General features: G+C 36.7%; 1 protein-coding gene across 3 annotated transcripts in view; it reads left to right on the plus strand.

The window, feature by feature from the left end:
* The window catches only part of UNC13C (unc-13 homolog C), a 620,639-nt gene that overhangs the window by 331,391 nt on the left and 264,557 nt on the right, over positions 1 to 24,691 (plus strand). For all 3 annotated transcript variants that reach the window (XM_057724491.1, XM_057724492.1, XM_057724493.1), the window contains 2 exons: positions 223 to 312; positions 6,139 to 6,267. In XM_057724491.1, the coding sequence (XP_057580474.1) occupies positions 223 to 312; positions 6,139 to 6,267 (219 nt within the window). The remainder of the gene's footprint in view (positions 1 to 222; positions 313 to 6,138; positions 6,268 to 24,691) is intronic.

The following is a 24,691-nucleotide window of genomic DNA, read 5'->3' on the forward strand; positions in this document are numbered from 1 at the left end:
AATAGAAGAATATGGCTTTCTAAGACTAAGATGAGAGTATTTCCAACTTGTTTACTTTTTATGATGTTTTACAGTAAAAATATTGTGAGAATACTGTGGTGATACTTTTTAAATTTTACAGTTCACTTCCCATTTTCTTTCACAGAAAGCTAGTTGTAGTTTATTTTCCGTTGGAGGCTTAATGCTAATAATTTACCTATTTTCTGTTTCCTAATTACCCAGGAAAACTTTCCCGCCAGCAATGCTGAAAGATTGCAAGACCTGAAATCAACTATTGACCTACTAACAAGTATCACCTTCTTTAGGATGAAGGTACTTCATTTTTATCACTGTCTCTGTGTGACATACATTTTACTCTGTGGTAAAGTCTGGTTTTACCCTTCTCTTGATCAGTACTGTTCATCCCTAGTGATTAAGATGTGGTGCCTTTGCCTGAGCTAAATGAATCATCCAATATAATGTGTGTTGAAAAAGGGATTATCCTAGACACTTAAGATATTCTGATATATTTGGCTCAAATTTAGTTTCAAGTTAAATCCATCTTAAACAAAGCTCTCTAGTGAGTGGACGTGACACTTAAAAAAAAAATCCCTAAGAATATTAAATGGAAATGGAGTTCACTTTGAATTTCAGTTTTAACTCAGATATCTTGCTGGATTTTTTCATTTCAAGAGAGTAGCCTACACTTTTATATTTACCCTAATTGTTGCAATTTCCATTTTCTGTCCTGGGAATGCCTATAGAGGAATATGTGTGATTGCTTAATCTATTAGTATGATTAATAATTATCTAGCAAACTATGCAAACATTTCTTTTTAGATATATCTCCTCTGCTTTAATAACAAGTTCTCTGCAATTACAATCTGGCTACCAGGACAATTCATGTAAAGCCTTTCTTAAAACTACTTGTCAAGCTATGGGCTAAACATTGTTGCTCTTTGAGAGAGAGTTTTATGATTTTTATTTAGGAAATTCCTGTACAGTAAAAATAGAAATAATTATTTTTCTTCTTTTCAGTTGCCTGTGATTATCTTTACTAAAGCAATAAAACTGGTATTTTATAATATAACAGAGACAGAAAGCAAAACCATACTATATCAACCATCCGTTCTTTAAAGTTCAATTAAAATTCATTTGGTTTCAAGTCATGGTTAAAGTAGGTGACTGGGATAAATAGAATTTACATCAGTTCTGATCTGCTGGCAGCAGCTGCTGGAATGGTGCATAGAGGGTGATAGTAAGACCCTATCTAGGCTCAGAGGAAAGTTTTCTCATTGACAGGTAATGCCTGCCATTGACATTTAGGGGGTGGGAAATGGGAGTGAGGGCAGGGAGTGCCCACACAGTGCTCCATACCTGCCATTCCTCAGTCACCAGCCTTGCAGTGTTTAGGAAAGAAAATCTTCCCAAACTTGCAACCCCTCCTCTCCTACCCATACTACCAGCTGATGACCTTGCTTCTGATTTCACTGAAAAAACAGGAGCAGCTACTGGAGAGCTTCCTCAAGCTCTGACCACATGCTCCTGCCACCCACCCCATCTACCTGTGTCCATATTCTCTTCCTTTTTTTTCTTTTTTAATTTATTGATTTATTGGATGTGTTGGGTCTTCTTTGCTGTGCGCAGGCTTTCTCTCGTTGCAGCCAGCAGGGGCTGCTCTTGTTGAGGTTCACAGGCTTCTCATTGCAGTGGCTTCTTTTCTTGTGGAGCACAAACTCTAGGGGTGTGGGCTTCAGTAGTTGCAGTGCATGGGCTCAGTAATTGGGGCTCGCTGGCTCTACAGCATAGGCTCAGTAGTTGTGGGGCATGGGCTTAGTTGTTCCACAGCATGTGGGATCTTCCCAGAGCAATGATCGAACCCATGTCCCCTGCATTGGCAGGCGGATTCTTAACCACTGAGCCACCAGGAAAGTCCTGTCTTTCTTTTTTTTTTTTTTTTTTAATTATTATTGCTTAACTGGTTGTTCTCTTGAAAAAGCTATCTCTTCCACTTATGCAATTAATTTCCTCCCTTCCTGATGCTGAAAACTAATCCTCTGTTCATCAGTACCAAATTGAATCTCAGACAGAGTTTTGGGTGATGTAGAAAAGAACAGCTTTATTGCTTTGCCAGGCAAAGGGGGACACAGAGGGCCCCTGCCCCTCAAAATTGTGTGTCTCAACCCAGGAAAATTTGGTGAGGGGTTTTATAGCAATAGTTCAAAGGTAGGTTGCTGATAAGATTAGAGTGTATGCAGGGCCTGCACTCCTTTAATCTGGTCTCAGGTAATCTCTTGATGAACTTCTCTGGTTCCTTTCATCTGGCCTCAGGTGGTCTTCTCTGGAATGATGAATACTGACATCTTCCATTTGTTGGGTTTTAGTTCTGTAAAGAGCTTAAAGATTTTGTTATGTGTAATCCTTGAGGCAGTACCAGGACCCTGCACCAAGGCTGCACTATTGTTTCTTCACTGCTCTCCCTTGTCTGCATCCCCTCCCTTCCCTGATTAGCAACTGTTTGAACCTGACTTTTGCAAGTCAGGGAGGGTCATAGAGGCTGAAAAGAAAGGCTCTTGTGCCCAGGAGCCCCACAGGGTCCTCCTCAGTTTCACTCCTGAGTTACTAACACAGTGGTCCAGCAGCTTTCCTCACTCACCTGAATTATCATTCTTCCCCTCTCTACTGTATATTCCCCATCACCAAACATGCTGTAATTCCCAGCCTTAAAAATATTGCTTGACTGCATTTTCTTCTACAGCTACTACCCATATGTTTTTTTCCTTTAATAATAAAACACTTCAAAATAGTCCTTTTTACATTTTCTTTCCAATTTATTTTCTTGCATTGTCTTCTGAACAAATTTTCTCCTTCTGTTGTCTTTCTTTTCTCATTATACACAGTAAAATTCACTCTTTTTGTCATCAACTCTATTAGTTTTGATGTGTGTGGTTATAATAACCACCACTGCAGTCAAGATGTAGAACAGTGAGTTCTATAAGCACAGGTTTCCCTTGTGCTGCTCCTTTATACTCAACCTCTCTCCCACCTCCTGATCTGTTATTGTCCCCCTATGGTTTAACCTTTTCCAGAACATCATGAAATAGTAATCTATGTAGTGTAACATATTGGCTATCCATCTTGTTGAATGTATCTACTGTTAATTTCTTTTTATTGCTGAGTAGTAATTCTTTGTTATATAGGTACTACAGACATTTGGGTTGTTTCCAGTTTGGGGTCATATCAAATAAAACTGTCAAAAATATTCATATAAACATTTTTGTGTAAACATAAATTTTCACTTTCCTTGGATAAATAATGAGTGAGATTCCTTGGTCATTTGTTAAATGTATGTTAAACTTTATAAGAAATGCCAGTTGCAGTTCTACATCTTCTGGTGAAGCTCTTGGCATTTTCCTTGATTTTACTTTATTTCTTTTGCCATTCTAATCGGAATGTTGTATCATATTGCAGCATTAATTGTATTTCTATAAAATTATAATTAGTAATGTTGACCATGCTTTCTTGGGCTGATTTGCCCTCTGAGTTTCTCTTGTGAACAATCAGTTGAAATGTCTTCCCCACTATTCATTCTTACTGTTGAGTATTGAGTTCTTAAATACTTGGATACAAGTCTTTTGTCAGGTACTTTATTTGCTGATATTTTCTCCTTGTCTGTGCTTTGTCTTTTCATTCTCTAACATTATCTTTTGCATGGCAAAAGTTTTTTATTTCAATTAAGTCCACTTTATCAATTTTTCTATTTACAGATAGTGCTACTGGCTAAACTAAGGCCACAAAGGGATTTTCCTATGTTTCATCTAAAAGTTTTATTTTACTTTTTATATTTAGTCCTGTGTTCCATTTTCAGAGTTTTTTTTTTTTTTTTAGTAAGCTGTGCGGTATTGGTCAAGGATCATTTTTTTCTATATGCATGTTCCGTGGTTTTCACACCACTTGTTGAAATGATCCTCCCTTATTCATTGAATCACATTTGCATCATTATAAAAAAATCAATTGGTCATGTTTGGGTCTATTTCTGGACTCTCCATGCTGTCCAAATGTCTATACTTTTACCATTAGCATGCTATCTTGATTACTGAAGCCTTATAGCAAATCTTAAAATTAGATAATGTGAGTCCTCCACCTTTTTTGTTATTTTTCAGAATTGTTTAGATTATATTAATTCTTATTGGGGTTTTGGTTGGGAATGCGTTAAATCTATAGATCAATCTGTAGAGAACTAAATATTTTTAAATATTAAATCTTCAAATCCACCCTTAGTTTTGGAACCTACTCCAATCAGACTTTTATCCCATCACTTATCCCACCAAAAATGATCTTGTCAAAATCACCAAGGACCAACACTTTGCTAAATCTAGTGGTCAGTCATCAATCTTCAACCTACAATGTTCAGTATCACTTAATATATTTTATCAATCCCTCCTCCAGGAAAGCCTTTCTTCCCTAGATTCTAGGACACCCTTCTTGCTTTTTTTCCTCCTATCTCATTGACTGCCTTTTTTTTTTTTTCTTCTCCGTTGCTTTGTTCTTTCTCATTTGCCTAATAGTATAGGGATAGAGTAACCCATGGTTTATTTTTTGGACCCCTTCTCTTCTCTGTCCGTATTCATCTAGTCTCATTTCTTTAAATTCTTCTCTAAGCTAATAATTCTCATATCACTAGCCCAGGCATCTCCATTACACCAAACTCATTTACCCAAATGTCTACTTGAAATCCACTTGTATATGTAACAGACTTCTCAATCTTAATCTGTCAGAAACTGAGCTCCTGATCTTCCAAGCCCAGCTTTGCTTATCGATATTGAGGCCACTTCCATTGTACTAATTATTTAAGGCTAAAACCTTGGTGTTGGGCTGCCCCCTGCAGGCCTACAAGGCCTGTAGTTGCCCAGCTTCAAGACCAAAGAAAGAGCCTGGAGTCAGCAACAGAGACATCAGTGGTTTAATGGGTGGGGCATCTTATGTGTCTGAAACAAGGTCCTGGAGCAAGACCTCATCGTGTGCCCTATACGTGGGCGTGACATAGAGGCAGTCTTCGCTCCTAGGAGGAAGGGGTGGTTACCAGTTATAAGGGGAACTGACGTTGGGTTGGCTCACCAGTTACCAGGGAAACAGCAGACAGGCATGCCCCTCACCACTCCTTTGATGAGTTATCTTGGTGGCTAAAGTTAGACCAATCATTAGCTGGGGCCTGGGGCAAGTATGTAGGCAGGTCAGACAGGTAGTAGGGTGTGACTGAAGCAGACAGGCACTGGTGGAGCTGGGGATGTACAGAGAGCAAGAGGACAGCCATCTTGGGTGGCCTGATCATATACTAGCGGTCCTGACTCCTCTCTTTCTCTCACACAAGTCACCCAATCTGTCAGCAAATCCTGTTACCCATTCCTCCTAAAATTAACCAGAATAGAATTTCTTCTAACTCCTAGCTCTGTTCAAGCACTATCTTCTCATGACTGAATTATTGTACTATTCCCATCACTGGTCTTTCTGCTTTCTCCATAGCTGGCCTTAAGGGAGCATAAGGGAGCCTTTGAAAAAAAAAAAAATAGGTCACTTTGCTCTTCTGCTCTAATAGTCCACTTCCTTCCCATTTTGCTCAAAGCTAAGGTTCTTCGAATAGTCTATTTGCAATTTTTCCGCTGGTCCCATCCTGTTACTTCTCTGAATTCATCTATTGTTGAACTCCTTTGTATTAAATTCTATTCCACTGAAACACTTTCTATCCCTCTTCTTCATTTTATTTTTCTTTCAGCATGCAACATCATGTAATATATTTTACTGATTTCTTTTGTTTATTATCTATGAAAATTTAGCTTCACAAGGAAAGAGATTTTTGTTTCTTTCGTTCACTGCAGTATCACCATTGTCCAGTACGTAGTAGGTGATAAATATTTGTTGAGTAGTTGAATGGAATGACTGAATGATATTGTGATTGGTCACTTTAAGTGTTTCTATTTGAATATTTACAACTATGCTCAGTGAAGTTGGGTGTTTATACATTTAAAACATTTCTAAGACCACATTTTTTCCTGAATACAAAAAAGTCAACTAAAAATGTTTATTGAATCTTGTTTGATTTATTTATATGGTTTATATGATGTCCTGTTTTTGAATTTAAGAAAATAATTTGTCCACCAGGTTCTGGAGCTGCAAAGCCCACCAAAGGCCAGCATGGTGGTGAAGGACTGTGTCAGGGCTTGCCTGGATTCTACATACAAATATATTTTTGACAATTGCCATGAACTCTATTCCCAGCTAATAGACCCGGTAAGAAAAAATGTGTCTACTTTTTGTTCTAATGTCTGCTTCCGTAAGTTTAGAATGATAGTAAGTGGGAAAATATGTTCACTCAACTTCACGTTAACTGCAGGTTTTAAAAATTTCTGTTTTCTTTTCTTCACATTTGAATATCACTTTCATATACATGAAATAATTCACTCCTTGCAATAATTTCATGTATTAAAGGTGGATATTATTGTTCACATTTTTCAGGTGAGGAGTCAGTTTCAAAAGAATTAAGTGATTTTCTCAAGTTTAGGATTTCAGCTCCTACCTTTCCTCTAACTCATTCTGCCTCCCTTATTATTTTATCTCATAAAACTGATAGATGAGGGTATATTTATAGAACAGGATGGTGACATTGTCACATATGTAAATTTATTAAGAAATATTTCTAAATACAAATGAAAATACAGAAAGTAGATCAAACATGCACATACTTACCACCTAGATGACCAAATGTGAACATTTAGCAATATTTGCTCTGCTCTTTATTGTTTAAAGCCATTAAATGTTAGACATAAATTGGCATTTCACTTTATAGTCCTTTCAAATTCCATTCTCCTCCCTTCTTATTCCTTCAGAAATGAACACTATTTTAATATTGGTGAGTTTGAACATCTTTTTACATATGCTCAATAAACACTTCAGTTTTATTTTCTGTGTATTGCCTATTCCGTGCTGATTTTTTTCTTGGCTTGCCTGTCTTTTACTTATTTGTAGACAATTCTAAAATATATTTTGGATAATAATCTTTGTCAGTTATGTGATTTCATATATTCTCTCTTTATATGTGATGTGTCTGTTGTTGCATTGAAGTTTTTTAAGGCACACTGTGATATATATATATATATATATATATATATATATCACTGTTACTTCAGTAGGAATGTTGTTGTTTGGGGATGGTTCTTTAACATGAATCTACTGCCTATCCACTCCCCTGAAGAATGCAGTTGCTCCAGTAGACACTGAAATACATGCAATTACCTGTGGACCTTCTTGGTTACCTGAGTAGGGCAGATTCTAGAAAGCATATGTTGGATGAAGCCAAGTAGAACTCTTTCAAGCTAGGTTTCAGGCTGGGTTTCTAACAGTATTAATCCTTTCTGAGGTCACTGACCCCTTTGACTAATAGGAGAAAAAAATTAAAGCTGAAGTTTGTTGTATAAGCAAAACAACATGTAACCACATAATTGTTCTTAACTTTAGCTTATCATTCCCCCTAGATGTGCTCTAGTTTAGAAACTTGATTCTCCGGGATTTCTAGGGATTACATTGTCTCTGACTTCAAATGTCCCCTTGGGTGGCTTCTAATGGCTTCCCTTTGTATATTGGCTACTCTCTACCCTCCTCCCACAAAGCTCTTTCAAGTCTTCTTCTACGTTTTCAACATTGTCTTTATTTTACCCAAAATATAGAAATTAAGCTTTTTATTATACCATGTAAGTTACCCATACATATAACTTTATAACTAATCTTACCAGACTTTGCCACCTTTAATTTCCTACTTCTTGCAATTCGAAACTCAAGCTGGTCCCTTCTTGTGAGCCCTAAATTCTGTTACTTTCAATGAACTGGCCATCTTCTTTTACATTCATGTGTTTATCCTGTTCTATCTGCCTAAAATGTTCTTCTCCCATCCTCTGCCTTGAAAAAATCCAACTTAAATATGACCTTCTCTCCTACTAATTCACACTCAGTGGATGAATCAAATCATCAAGGTCAAGTGGCTTACCTTATTTAGTGTCTTTGTAACATATTAATACTAATAATAGTAAAGTAACATTTTTATTTATGTAGGATATATGTGCAGTTCTCATAAAGCAAACATACCCCTAACAAAAAGCAAAAAAAGTGTCACATCAAAATGAATCTAATATAGCGTAATATTTGCTGACTTGACTTCAAAAAAAGGTGTTTACATGATTTTCTAATGGACTAGTGTTTGTTTTAAGTGGATAGATTGATAGATTTTGTATGAAATCTTGTCCATATGGAGACTGTTTAGAGCTAAGCTTTAACTCTAATAAAAAGACTTTTCCTTAAACAGTTATCATTTGAAATTCTAAAGAAAGCACCCATTGGGCCTGAATAATTTAGGAAACTAATACTCCCTAGAGCTCTTCTGAAACCATCTGGGAACAATTTTAATAATTAAGGCTTATCTCCCCTCAGTTGACTCTAACCCCATTCTACGAGGAGCTCAAGTTAAGACCTTTTTTTCCCCTCATGCATACATCTGTATTGTCTTCAAATTCTGATGACTGTATCTTCAAAATTAAACACCTTGTCTTCACAATACATCCAGAATCTAACCACTTTTCACCACCTTCCTGCTCCTACCTGGTCTGAGTCACCATCATTGCTCACTTGGGCTTCTACATAACTTACTAACAGCTCACAGTGCTTCTACCCTACAACCTATGCCTATTTTCAACAGAATAGCAAGACTGATCCTTTTAAAAAAGTCAGTCAGGTTATGTCACTTTTTTGCACATAATATTCTTTTTTTTTTTTTGTCTGCACAATACAAATGTATTTAACACTACTGAACTGTACACTTAAGATGGTTAGGATGGTAAATTTTATGTTATGTGTATTTTACCATAATTTTTTTTTAAATTGATCCTTAAAAAAAAAAAATGAAGATACTGCTTAGAGACTGCGTGTTTGCTAGGAACTGAGAGGTGGGGTCTATTTGGGAAGCCAGACGGGCGAACATACCTAATAGACTCCCTGCAGACAGAGGGGACTTCTGGGCTGGTCCAGTGGCTGTGGTTGCACATAATATTCTTCAGTCCCTTCATTTTAGTCATATTCAAAGTCCTTTCAATGGCTGTAAGGTCCAGGATCTGCCCATATTGCAACTTCCACCTCACTTACTCTATTACTCTTTTTACACACCACTGTGTGAGTAGAGAGTGTACCCATAGGAAAGTAACATGAACAACACTGGATCCCTGTACCTGCGACAGTGCCTAGATCATAGGAGGTGCTCAAAAATGTGTTCGTCATATAAATTGAATACATGAATAAACAATAACTTTTCTCAAATGATATAATAAGAATTTATAGGTTATTTGGCCTTTTATAAACAAGACTGAAAGAAGTGCTCTATCATCGGAGACTCTCAGTGCTTACCTAAAGCCTCTTGTAGTTATACAGGGTTGTATTACAGGATCTTGGGCAAGATATGGGAGGAACTAATGAAAGCCACATCTAGTCCGAAATATTAAAAACATCCTGCATTGGGCTTCCTAGGTGGCACAGTAGTTAAGAGTCCACCTGCCAGTGCAGGGGACATAGGTTCGATCCCTGCTCCAGGAAGATCCCACATGCCGCGGAGCAACTAAGCCCATGCGCCACAACTATTGAGCCTGCACTTTAGAGCCCATGAGCCACAACTGTTGAGCCCATGTGCTGCAACTACTGAAGCCCATGCGCCTAGAGCCCGTGCTCTGCAACAAGACACGGCAATGAGGAGTCCGCACACCACAACGAAGAGTAGCCCCCACTCACCGCAACTAAAGGAAGCCCGCGCACAGCAAAAAAACCCCAAAAAACAACCAAGAAAAGCATTCTGCAGTATCCTTCAGCTCTCTCTCTTCTGCTGTAGTAACCTGGAAGGACACACATGCCACATGTACAGCTACCAGGTGGAGGATGGCTATGTAGCCAGCTTCAGAAATAACCCATTACTGCAGTAACTTATTGAGATTTGAAGATTTATCTGTTACTACAACAAACTTGGCTTATTTTTACTAACAGACCTAAAATTCATTTCCAACTGGCCACCCAAACTATCTATTTTAAAATATATTTGACTGTCCTATGTATAATCCCCATTCACTCATGGGATTAAGTCTAAACTCTTTGCCATTATTCAAAGGCCCTCTAAGATGTGAGCTTTATCTTTCCTTATTTCAACCTAATTTCTACATTGCTTTTTATGAATCAGGACACTAAACTCCATGATGCCTTCATCCACATTGTCTTCACCTACCTGGATGTGCTTCACCCCTCCAAAGCCCTTCCTGGCTAACTCGAGCACACCTGACCTTTTCTTCAGAAAGCCTGTAGGACCTCTCCTAGCTGAATTAGGAGTTGCTGCCCTCTCCTCTCATAATACCCTGACATGTCACCACCAACACGCTTACCATGATGCATTTATTAAGTATATAATGTAATATTTGTCTGACTTGTCTTCCCCACTAGGCTGTGAGTTTCATCTTTGTAGCCCTAGTGTTCAACACTGTGCCTCACACAGAGTACAGATGATCAATTAATTAATAAGAAACAAATTTGATAAAAACAGCACTCTTTTATATTCTACTTCAGTGACTCCACTTCAAAGTCTGCGGTCAAGAACATGATCTCTGATATCAAAACCACTGAGTTCAAATCCTGGTTCTACTGCTCATTAGCTTGGTCGCCTTGGACGAGGTAGCCGGCCTCTTCACATCTCAGTTTTTTCATCAGGACATACTTTTAGTATTCATGTCACTTCTGTTTTTATCTGAGCTCTCTCTAGATAATGTAATGCCTAAAACCAAGGAACAAGAGTTTCAGGGTTGTTAGGCACAATATAATTCTGATTATTTAAATGCAGAGGCTCTCTTTCTTTCTCCAAAGGGGTTTTGAAGAACCATATAAAAATAGTGCTCAGAATAAAAAGTGCTCAGAAAAACAAACTTGAGAGATAAGCTGAAATTGTTGTGGTTAGAAGAAATAGCTAGAGAAGGCTGCTTGCTTGCATACTCACGGAGCAGCGTTTATCTTGGCCGAATCACCAGGCCCATGTTTGTCCTTCAGTTTAGCAAAACTAAGAACTCAGGTGTGGCAATGTGGACACAGGTGATTTGGCTCTTGAATAAAGACATATGAGGGATCAATCTATAAACTAGCCCAATGTTCTAATTAAATTTTTAACTAATAATGAGTTTAAGAACCTCTCATAAGCTTATTAGCTTTTTGACTAACCATTTTTATAAATTACCTATTCATAGCTTTTGCTTGTTTTCTCAAATAGAATCTCTTTTTCTGGTTACTATTCTGGCATTACTTAGCTCTTTGTCAGCTTTTGACATTGCAGAGACTTTTCACAATCCTTCATCTTTATCTTCATCACAGCTTACCTTTATAAGAAATTCTCATTTTTAATATAATCAAATTGACCAATTTTTCTATTTAAAATTTGAGCTTTGGAATATTAAAAAGTTGTTCCCACTCACCCCCAAAGAGAGGATATCCTTCCGTGGAATTTAATAAAATGGATGTCTTCCAGCTTAGTAGTAACCACTGTTAGGATTGTCCGACTAGTTCCCTTGCTGTTTCTCCTAAAGCAACCTTCAGATTATGCATTTTCTTTTCATATAGATGATCTTCTAGGAGAGGACAAGCCAATACATTTTCAAGTCTGTTTGAAATGTTTGGTCCTTTTTTTTTTTTTTTTTTTTCCCTATCTTAAGCTGCCATTTGTTCCCTGAGGTGTCCTCAGAACCTACACTAGTGCCTGGCATATAATAGTCCCTTTAGAGTCCCCTTGTTTCCCTCCCAAAGTAAATTTCCCTGCCTCTTACCTCTGAGGCAGTCTCTATTATGAATTTGATATTAGTTTTCTGGTTCATCTTTAAGAACATTTATTGTACATGTCTATTAACCATTTGTGGTACCTATCTCTCTCATATACTACATTGTATGAAGAAGCAGTGCAGTGGTGTGGTTACGTGTGCTAACTCCAATATAGGACTGAAAAACATTTAGTTGTTTGGTAGGAATTCTTCTGTAATTTTTAAAGCTCAGTGTTACTTTTTGAGAACTATTCATGCTGATACATTTAGGTACAGTTTACTGATTTTTTTTTTTTTTACAGCTACCTATCACATTAAATACACTGCAATTTACATATCAATAAAGAATAGAAGGATGACTTCCTTTCCTCTGCTTTTCCATTTCTACTATATATAATGCAAACTTGATTGTACCATGTGGTCAAAGCACCTTCTATTTTTTAACATTTTAAAATGTGCTTCAACTTGTCTGATTCCCACAGTAAACACTGAGTTTAATGAGAACTATCTTGTTTATTATTGAACTTAGAGTACATAACGCTGTACCTCACATACAATAGCAGAAATCAGTAAATAACTGCTTACTTAATAAAACTTCTATGCAAAAATATCTACAAGTATGTAGTATGTTACTGCTGTTTAAAAAGTTTGACCAAGATATCTTCTGAAAACTTCTTAGAAAATAGAAAATACCTTCCCACAAGATCTTAAATTGGCAACTTATATGAATATATATATGTCAAGTTTCAGAAGGTCTTCCTTGATTTGTTGATGTGTACTTATCCAGTTATTTTAGCCAAAAAAGTTGCCATAGCTGGTTTTTTTTTTAAGTATTTATTTATTAACTTATTTATTGGCTGCATTGGGTCTTTGTTGCTGCACATGGGCTTTTCTCTAGCTGTGGTGAGAAGGGGCTACTCCTCGTTGTGGGGCATGGGCTTCTCATTGAGGTAGCTTCTCTCTTGTTGCAGAGCACAGGCTCTAGGCACGAGGGCTTCAGTAGTTGCAGCACGTGGGCTCAGTAGTTGTGGCTTGCAAGCTCTAGAGCTCAGGCTCAGTAGTTGTGGCACACAGGCTTATTTGCTCCACGGAATGTGGGATCTTCCTGGACCAGGGATCGATCCTGTGTCCCCTGCACTGGCAGACGGATTCTTAACCACTGAGCCACCAAGAAAGTCCCAAAATATAGAGCATCTTTTTATATGCTTATTTGCCAGCTGTATATCTTCTTTGGTGAAATGTCTGCTAAGTATGGCCTTTGACCTACTTTCTAATTGGGTAGATTGTTTCCCTATTGTTGAGTTTAAAGAGTTTTTGGTATGTTTTGGATAATATTCCTTTATCAGATGTGCCTTTCGCAAATATTTTCTCCCACTCTGTAGTTTTTCTCATTTTCTTAACCTAATGTCCTTTTTATCCTAGATCTCATCTAAGATACCATATTATACTTTTCATTTCTCCTTAGGCTCCTCTTGGCTATGACAGTTTCTCAGACTTTCCTTATTTTTGATGATCTTGGCCATTTTGAGGAGTACTGATCAGGTATATTGTAGGATGTCCCTCTATTGGAACTTGTCTTATGTTTTGGTCATGATTACACTGGGGCTATGAACTTTTAGGAGGAAAATAGAAGAGGTAAAGTGTTGTTTTTATCATAGCATATTATGTGTATATACTACCAACATGATTTATGACTTTTGAAGCTGAACTTGCTTACCTGGCTGACGCAGTGTTTGGCAGATTTCTCTGCTGTAAAATTGCTCTTGTTTATCTTCCTTCCATACTGTATTCTTTGGAGTGCAGTCATTATATGCAGCCCACACTTAAGGAACAGGGAATTATTTCCCCCCCCCCCTTTAGAGTGCACTATCCACATAATTTATTTGTACTTTCTCTAGATAGGATATTTGTGATTTATTAATTTAGTCAATAACTTATTTGTATCAGTGGGACTCATGTATATTTATTTTATTCGTTTTTAATGTAGGTGTGTATAGCCATGGATTTCCTTTAAGCACTCCTTAGCTGCATTCGATAGCCATAGCTATTTTTGTTTGTTTTTTTCTTTTTTCTTTTGTTTTTGCTTTAGTCAATTCTAAATAATTCAGTAATAAAAGGAACGTTTAAAATAAAATGTTGCTTTGAAATTTACATGTAGAAAAATTCCAGTTCTCTAGCTCTTGAGATATTATTTAAATAGTAATGCTTAAAGAGCTAGCTAGAAAGTGTCCCTGACTTTTCTTAGATTTTTTTCCCTTTCATTGGACTTTCTTATGCAATCAGTAGCATTAGTTGGGGAATGATATTCATTCTGAAAGAAGGTACCTTTTCACTACCTCCTGTGATTATTGTCCTCACACTAGAACTCAATAAATACAGACACCTTTGGAAGTTAACTTTTTTAAAAAATTTTATTATAAACTAGTAGAAGAAAGTTTATAAATAGGAAATTTCTTCTTAAGTGCCAGCTTCATAAGCAATATGTAAATTCTTATGAAAATAAATTGTTCAAAATGAGTGATATTTATTGGTGAAGAAGACAGGAACATGAAAATCCAAAGCCTAAATAAATTATTAGACAGTTATGTTTCCATTATTGTGTATTTCAATTTTTCTAACAATGTGAGGTCAGTAAATTAAGCCACAAGTGAAACCTTAATAAATTCTAGAATAATACACAACATGCAGGGTATGTTGTCCAAGTAACACAAGTGTAATCTTGATTTAAAATTGGATTATGACAGTATTTGAAAAGCAAATTATGCATATTTTGTAAATGGACACTGATTTGAAAGTTCTAAATAAATTATCAGATGGTATATTTAAAATACAACCAGATCAAGCAATCTTATCCCAGGAATTCAAGGATTGTTTGACATTAGGAAAAAAATTTATCAATATAAATCACTATCGTAGTTAACTAAAGGAGGAAGATCACATATTTATGCAATATATGTACGAGAGTGAGTCAAAAATTATCTGCACTCTGGCTATATTAAAACTTCTGTTGGCCACACTCTTATTAGTGCTTTCCGTTCAAGGCTACTGTCTCCCCACTTACTGCTGTGCAGGTGTGAACGTGTTACATCAGTTCATTTTTGTAACTGTGGTGTGAGCAAAAATGGTTGCCCCACTTGTGATTTGCATGAAAGAAGAGCAGCATGCAATGATTCGTTTTTTGTGGTCTAAGGGTGTACCTGGTGCCATTATTTATCGAAGACTTTGTGCACAGTATGGAGAAAGTATTTTGTTGTGAAGAAATGTGTATGAATGGATATGGCTGCTTATTGAAGAGCTGAAGCCTGAACTTTGGATAAAATGCAGAGGACTGCTATCCAAGGGCATTGTCATCTTACATGACAATGCATGTCCACACACTTCTGCCCAGACTGTCAACACTCTGCAAAAACTTTGTTTTGAGGTACTAAAGCACCCTATAGTCCTGATCTTGCTCCATCGGACTTTCACCTGTTTGGTCCCCTGAAAGCAGCCCTATGAAGACGAAGATTCACTTCTGATGAAGAAGTGAAGAAAGAAGTGTATTCGTGGCTTGCAGCTCAGCCTAAAACATTTTTTAATGAGGGAACGTGAAAATTTGTTGACAGATGGACAAAGTGTATTGAAAAGCAAGGAGATTATTTGAAAAATGATGTATCTGTCTTTTCTAAAAGTTAATTAAAATAAATTCTGTAGCCAGAATGTGGATAATTTTTGACTTACCCTCGTAGAATGATGCCTATTTATGATTAAAAAAGAAATTCTCAGAAAATTAGGAATGGAACAGATTTTCTTTTATTTAAATTTACATTTTAAAAAACTGTGGCTAACATTAACTTTTAACAGATAAAATTTAGATACCTTCATTTAAGACAGAGACAATTATCCTTTTAATACTGCTGTATAACATAATAACTTGAAAAAAGGAAATATGAATTAGAAAGGAGAACTGTTATAATTTATGAGTCATATGACTATATGCATAGCAAAACTAACAATCTACAAAAACCTATTGGTTCACATAAGAATAAATCTCATTCAACAAATATGGGAACAATAGAATTTATTTACCTAAAAATTGTGCCACACATAATACTAGTGGAAGGAACAGATAGTTTAGAGTGTTAGGAAAATTGTCTCACCACATGGAGTGGGGGAGTGAGCAGGGGATGGGGGAGTTGTGGGAAGGTCTGGTTTCTTGCCTAACACCATATCCAGTGTGAATGTAAGAGGATGAAAAAGACAACTGTAAATGTAATAATAATGATAGTATAGGATAATACCTTTCTGATGCATGGTAGGAAAAACTTCTTAAAACTCCAAAGCACAGCTGGAGAGAGGATCAAGATGGCAGAGTAGGAGGACATGTGCTCACTCCCTCTTGCAAGAGCACCAGAATGACAACTAACTGCTGAGCAATCATCGACAGAAAGACACTGGAATTCACCAAAAAAAGACACCCCACATCCAGAGACAAAGGAGAAGCCACAATGAGATGGTAGGAGGGGCGAAATCATGTTAAAATCAAATCCCATAAATGCTGGGTGGGTGACTCACAAGCTGGAGAACAGTTATACCACAGAAGTCCACCCACTAGAGTGAGGGTTCTGAGCCCCACATCAGGCTTAACAACCTGTGAGTCCAGCAACGAGAGGAGGAATCCCCAGGTAATCAGACTTTGCAAGCCAGTGGGATTTGATTGCAGGACTTCCACAGGACTGGGGGAAATGGAGACTCCACTCTTAGAGGGCACACAAAAACGTATGCTCACCAGAATCCAGAGGGAAGGAGCAGTGACCCCATAGGAGACTGAACCAGAACTACCTGCTGGTGTTGGAGGGTTGTCTGCAGATGTTGGGAGCAGCTGTGACTCACTGAGGAGACAGGGGCACTGGCAGGAGGGGTTCTGGGAAGTGCTCATTGTCATGAGCCCTCCCAGAGTCTGCCATTAGCCCCACCAAAGAGTCTGTAAGCTCCAGTGCTGGATCACCTCAGGCTAAACAGCCAACAAGGTGGGAACACAGCCCCATCCATTGGCAGAAAACCAGATTAAAGTTTTACTGAGCTCTGCCCACCAAATCGGATTAAAGTCTTACTGAGCTCCACCCACCCAGGCCTACCCACCATCAGTTGCTCCCATCAGAAAGCACACACAAGCCTCCTAGACAGCTTCCTCCACAAGCGGTCAGAGAGCAGAATCAAGCAATATCAGCAGTATTTCGTTCTGTGGAACTGAAAATCACAGGCACAGAAAGATAGAGAAAATGAAGAAGCAGAGGACTTTGTACCAGATGAAGGGACAGGATAAAACCCCAGAAAAACAACTAAATGAAGAGGAGATAGGCACCCTTACAGAATAAGAATTCAGAATAATGATAGGAAAGATGATCCAGGACTTTTTGAAAAAAGACTGGATGCAAAGATTGAAAAGTTTACCAAAGACCTAGAAGAATTAAAGAACAAACAAACAGAGACATGCAACACAATAAGTGAAATGAAAAATACACTAGAAGGAACCAACAGCATATTAACTGAGGCAGAAGGGCGAATAAATGACCTGGAAGACAGAATGGTGATCATCACTGATGCAGAAAAGAATAAAGAAAAAAGAATGAAAAGAACTGAAGACAGCCTAAGAGACCTCTGGGACAACGTTAAATGCACCAACATCTGCATTATAGGGGTCCCAGAAAGAGAAAAGAGAGAGAAAGGACCTGAGAAAATACTGGAAGAGATTATAGTTGAAAACTTCCCTAACATGGGGAAGGAAAGAGCTACCCAAGTGCAGGAAGCGCAGAGAGTCCCAGGCAGGATAAACCCAAGGAGACACATGCCAAGACATATAGTAGTCAAATTGACAAAAATTAAAGACAGAGAAAAGTTATTAAAAGCAACAAGGGAAAAACGACAAATAACATACAAGGGAACTCCCATCAGGTTAACAGCTGATTTCTCAGCAGAAACTCTGCAAGCCAGAAGGGAGTGGCACGATATTTTTCAAGTGATGAAAGGGAAGAACCTACAACCAAGAATACTCTACCCAGCAAGGATCTCATTCAGATTTGATGGAGAAATCAAAAGCTTTACAGATAAGCAACAGCTAAAAGAATTCAGCACCACCAAACCAGCTCTACAACAAATGCTAAAGGAATTTCTCTAAGTGGGAAACATAAGATAAGAAAAGAACCTACAAAAACATAAACAAAACAATTAAGAAAATGGTAATAGGAACATACATATCGATAATTACTTTGAATGTAAATGGACTAAATGCTCCAACCGAAAGACAGACTGGCTGAATGGATACAAATAGAAGACCCATATATGTGCTGTCTACAAGAGACTCACTTCAGACCTAAGGACACATACAGACTAAAAGTGAGGGGATGGAAAAAGATATTTCATGAAAATGAAAATCAAAAGAAAACTGGAGTAGCAACAGTCTTATCAGATAAAATAGACTTTAAAATAAAAAATGTTACAAGAGACAAGGAAGGACACTACATAAAGATCAAGGGATCAATCCAAGAAGAAGAGATAACAATTATAAATATATATGCACCCAATAGAGGAACACCTCAATACATAAGGCAAATGCTAACAACTATGAAAGAGGAAATCGACAGTGACACAATCATAGTGGGGGACTTGAACACCCCACTTACACCAATGGACGGATCATCCACACAGAAAATTAATAAGGAAACACAAGCTTTAAATAACACAATAAATCAGCTGGATTTAATAGATATCTATAGGACATTACATCCAAAAACAGCAGATTACTTGTTCTTCTCAAGTGCACATGGAACATTCTCCAGGATAGATCACATTTTGGGTCATAAATCAAACCTTGGTAAATTCAAGAAAGTTGAAATCGTATCAATCATTTTTCTGACCACAATGCTATGAGATTAGAAATGAATTACAGGAAAGAAATTGTAATGAACACAAACACATGGAGGCTAAACAGTACGCTACTAAATAACCAACAGATCACTAAAGAAATCAAAGAGGAAATCAAAAAAAACCTAGAGACAAATGACAATGAAAACACAACAATCCAAAACCTATGGGATGCAGCAAAGGCAGTTCTAAGAGGGAAGTTTATAGCAGTACCATCGTACCTCAAGAAAAAAGAAAAATCCCAAATAAACAATCTAACCTTACACCAACAGAAACTGGAGAAAGAAGAACAAACAAAACCCAAAGTAGGTAGATGGAGAAAAATCATAAAGATCAGAGCAGAAATAAATGACATAGAAACAAAGAAAACAATAGCAAAAATCAATAAAACTGAAAGCTGGTTCTTTGAGAAGATAAATAAAATTGATAAGCCCCTAGCAAGACTCATCAAGAAAAAGAGGGAGAGGACTCAAATCAATAAAATCAGAAATGAAACAGGAGAAGTTACAGCAGACACCGCAGAAATAAAAAGCACCATAAGAGACTACTACAAGCAACTATATGCCAATAAAATGGACAACCTGGATGAAATGGACAGATTCTTAGAAAGGTATAACCTTCCAAGACTGAATCAGGAAGACATAGAAAATATGAACAGACCAATCACAAGGAATGAAATTGAAACTGTGATTAAAAATCTCCCAACAAACAAAAGTCCAGGACAAGATGGATTTATAGGTGAATTTTATCAAACATTTAGAGAAGAACTAACACCCATCCTTCTCAAGCTCTTCCAAAACATTGCAGAGGAAGGAACACTCCCAAACTCACTTTATGAGACCACCATCACCCTGATACCAAAACCAAAGATACTACAAAAAAAGAAAAAGACCAATATCAATGATGAATTTAGATGCAAAAATCCTCAACAAAATACTAGCCAAAAGAATCCAACAACACATTAAAAGGATCATACACCATGATCAAGTGGGGTTTATCCCTGGAATGCAAGGATTCTTCAATATACGCCAATCAATCAACATCATACACCATATTAACAAACTGAAGGACAAAAACCACATGATCATCTCAATAGATGCAGAACAAGATTTTGACAAAATTCAACACCCATTTATGATAAAAACTCTCCAGCAGGTGAACATAGAGGGAACCTACCTCAGCATAATAAAGGCCATATATGACAAACCCACAGCAAACATCCTTCTCAATGGTGAAAAACTGCAAGCATTCCCTCTACGATCAGGAACAAGACAAGGATGTCCACTCTCATCACTACTATTCAACACAGTTTTGGAAGTACTTGCCACAGCAATCAGAGCAGAAAAAGAAAAAAAAAGGAATCCAAATTGGAAAACAAGAAGTAAAACTGTCACTGTTTGCAGATGACATGATACTATACATAGAAAATCCTAAAAATGCCACCAGAAAACTACTAGAGCTAATCAATGAATTCGGTAAAGTTGCAGGATACAAAATTAACACACAGAAATCTCTTGCATTTCTATACACTAACAATGAAAGATCAGAAAGAGAAATTAAGGCAACAATCCCATTCACCATTGCAACAAAAAGAATAAAATACCTAGGAATAAACCTAACCAAGGAGGTAAAAGACCTGTACTCAGAAAACTATAAAACACTAATGAAAGAAATCAAAGATGACACAAACAGATGGTGGGACATAGCATGTTCTTGGCTTGGAAGAATCAACATTGTGAAAATGACTATACTACCCAAAACAATTTACAGACTCAGTGCAATCCCTGTCAAATTACCAATGCCATTTTTCACAGAACTACAAGAAATTTTACGGTTTGTATGGAAACACAAAAGACCCAAAATAGCCAAAGAAATCTTGAGAAGGAAAGACAGAGTTGGTGGAATCAGGCTTCCTAACTTCAGGCTATACTACAAGGCTACGGTGATCAAGACAGTATGGTCCTGGCACAAAAACAGAAATGTAGATCAATGGAACAGGATAGAAAGCCCAGAGATAAACTATGGTCAACTAATCTGTGACAAAGGAGGCAAGGATACACATTGGAGAAAAGACAGCCTCTTCAATAAGTGGTGCTGGCAAAACTGGACAGCTACATGTAGAAGAATGAAATTAGAACACTCCCTAACATCATACACAAAAATAAACTCAAAATGGATTAAAGACCTAAATGTAAGACCAGTCACTATAAAACTCCTGGAGGAAAACATAGGAAGAACACTCTTTGACGTAAATAACAGCAAGATCTTTTTGACCCCCCCCCCCAGAGTAATGGAAATAAAAACAACAAAAAAAGTGGGACCTAATGAAACTTCAAAGCTTCTGCACAGCAAAGGAAACCATCAGCAAGACAAAAAGATAACCTTCAGAGTGGGAGAAAATATTTGCAAAGGAATAAACAAAGGACTAATCTCCAAAATATATAAATAGTTCATCCAGCTCAATATAAAAAAAAAAGAAACATCCCAATCCACAAATGGGTGGAAGACCTAAATAGGCATTTCTCCAAAGGAGACATACAGATGGCCAAGAGGCACATGCAAAGCTGCTCAACATCACTAATTATTAGAGAAATGCAAATCAAAACTACAAGGAGGTATCACCTCACACTGGTTAGAATGGGCATCATCAGAAAATCTGCAAACAGTAAATGCTGGAGAGGGTGTGGAGAAAAGGGAACCCTCTTGCACTGTCTGTGGGAATGTAAATTGATACAGCCACTATGGAGAAGAGTATGGAGGTTCCTTGCGAAACTAAAAATGGAGTTACCATATGACCCAGCAATCCCACTGCTGGGCATATACCCAGAGAACACCATAATTGAAAAAGACACATGCACTCCAATGTTCACTGCAGCACTATTTACAATAGCCAGGACATGGAAGCAACCTAAATGTCCATCAACAGATGAATGGATAGAAAAGATGTGGTACATATATACAGTGGAATATTACTCAGCTGTAGAAAGCAATGAAACTGGGACATTTGTAGAGACATGGTTGGACCTAGAGACTGTCATGCATAGTGAAGTGAGTCAGAACGAGAAAAACAAATATTGTATATTAATACATATATGTGGAATATAGAATAATGGTACAGATCAACTGGTTTGCAAGGCAGAAATAGAGACACAAATGTGGAGAACAAACATGTGGACACCAAGTGGGGAATGCGGGGAGTGTTGTGGGGGAATGAATTGGGAGATTGGAATACCAAATTGTATGCTCTAAATATATGCAGTTTATTGTATGTTAACTGTATCTCAATAAAGGTTCAAAAAGAAAAAAACTCTAAAGCACAGATATTAGAAAAATTGATTGATTTAATTATTTTAAAATTGGCAGTTTTGTTATAAATGTACACTGTGAGAAAGATGAAAGATTGTGAAAAACCTCTGGAGTGTCAAAAGCTGACAAAGGACTAAGGAATTCCAAAACAGCAGCTAGAAAAAGATAGAGATTCCATTTAAACAATAGGAACAAAAAATGAACAGGCAATTTATAAAACTGCTTAAGTAGCTTATAAACTTTGAGAAATTTCTTAAACTTATTAAAGTAATATAATCAAAACATCATTGAACTATAATCTTATATCCAACACGGTGGCAAAAACTAATAAACTAGATAATGCCAGTGTTCCTGGGGAAATGGAGACATTGGAGCTCTCCTGCACTTTTGGTTAACATGGAAACTAGGAACCAGTAATCCTGATATTAAATCTATATGTTAGGCATATTTGCACAAAGACCCCTAAGAAGATTCATAGAATATTCACTTTATTTTTTTAAGAAGTTTTATTGAGATACAGTTAACAGACAATAAACTGCATGTATTTAGAGAGTACAATTTGGCATTTTTTTCTTATTAGTAATGTATATATGGCAATCCCAACCTCCCAATTCATGCCCCCCCAACCCTCCCCACTTTCCTTTGGTGTCCATATGTTTATTCTCTACATCTGTGTCTCTATTTCTGCCTTGCAGATCAGTTGATTTGTACCATTTTTCTATATTCCACATATAGGTGTTAATATACGATATTTTTCTGACTCACTTCACTCTGTATGACAGTTTATAGGTCCATCCGTTCTCTACAAATGTCAATTTCGTTCCTTTTTACAGCTGAGTAATATTCCATTGTATATATGTACCACATCTTCTTTATCCATTCATCTGTTGATGGATATTTAGGTTGCTTCCATGTCCTGACTATTGTGAATAGTGCTGCAGTGAACATTGGAGTGCACGTGTCTTTTTGAATTATAGTCTTCTCTGGGTATATGTAGCATATTCACTTTAGCATTGTTTGTGACACTTAGAAGTTGGAGACAATACATATGTCCTTCATAAGAGAATAGATAAGTAAAATGTGGTAGATTTACTCTAGAGCATATTATGGAGCAGTTAGAAGAAATGAGTTAGATGTTTAGCTAGTAAACATGAAGAGAAATTAAAAGCATAGTGCTGAGTGAAAAAAAAACAAAAAACAGAAGGTGGTGTATACCATAATACTAGTTATATAAATTTAAAGTAAACAACACCACCACAAACATTTCATAGAGATCAGAGAAATGAACACCAAACATAATATATGATCTTATGTAGATCAAGAGGAGATGGGATTTTGGAATGTGATGAAAAAGGAATAGATAGAAGGATGGATGGATAGATAAGTATTCAGGAGAGATGGATATATGAATCATGCATGCCAAAAAATCTGTATTTGAGATTTCAGTGTTTTCCCTACCTCAAGTAAAAAAAAGAATAAATTAAGTCTAAGTTTCTGGAGAAAAGTATTCTGTATTTGTGATATATTTGGAATCTAGTACCTAATCGTCATAAAATCTTTAAATTGATATTAATTTGGCATCTAACAAGTACAGAACTGGGTTAGATTTATTATTGTTATTAATATTTAAGAACTTTTATTGAGATACAGTTAACATACAATAAACTGCATATTTTTAGAGTATACAATTTGGTATCCCAATCTCCCAATTCATTCCCCCCCAACCATCCCCACTTTCCCCACTTGGCGTCCATATGTTTGTTCTCCACCTCTGTGTCTCTGTTTCTGCCTTGCACCCTGGTTGATTTGTACCATTTTCCTATATTCTGCATATATGTGTTAATATACGATATTAGTTTTTCTCTTTCTGAGATTTATTATTGACACTTCCTGCTTTGTGTGGTCATACACAATAATAGGAATGATGACCCCTGAAACTGTATAATGTTGTAGCCATAAAGCCACCCTATTAGAATTGATATTGCATTATGTAATTTTTGTTTTAACGTCTTCCCAATTGAGAAACCTTTATTCTTTAAAGGTACACTTCATTCACAAATAATTACAGGCAAAAAAAATCAATCTATGATGTGCTTATTGGTATTTTTTTTAACACCTTTAATTAAGGTGTTTGGAATATGGTGTTTCATTGCAGGTTATACATGGAGTCATCTCACAATTTATTCTTTCACACTGTGATTCTATAGTTACCTGGAAAATCAATGGGTCTTGAATCTGTTACTTTAAAAACAGATTGTTTTAAAATACGTTGGTTGATTCAAATGGGAGATCTAGTGAATCAGATTACTTGAAATTCATGAAAAGTGCAGTAAACATAAAGAAGGAAACAAACATTTTCTTATACTTGCTTGATTCTAGCTCAGTGTTTCCCAAACTGCCCTGATCCTAAGAATCACCTGGGGAGCTTGACCACCTCAGACCCAATAAAATAGGGTATCTGAGAAGAATCCCAGTAATCCATATTTTAATAAGTTCTTCGAGAGATAGTTGACATTAAGCAAATATTAAATAAAATACAATTATATTTATCACTAGCTTTGATTTTTTTAATTCAGATTTTTTTTCCTTTTTGTTAAGTATCTACAGAAAAAGAAAATAAACTTCAATTG

Source organism: Hippopotamus amphibius, chromosome 2 (assembly GCF_030028045.1).
Source record: "Hippopotamus amphibius kiboko isolate mHipAmp2 chromosome 2, mHipAmp2.hap2, whole genome shotgun sequence".
Taxonomy (NCBI): Eukaryota; Metazoa; Chordata; class Mammalia; order Artiodactyla; family Hippopotamidae; genus Hippopotamus; species Hippopotamus amphibius.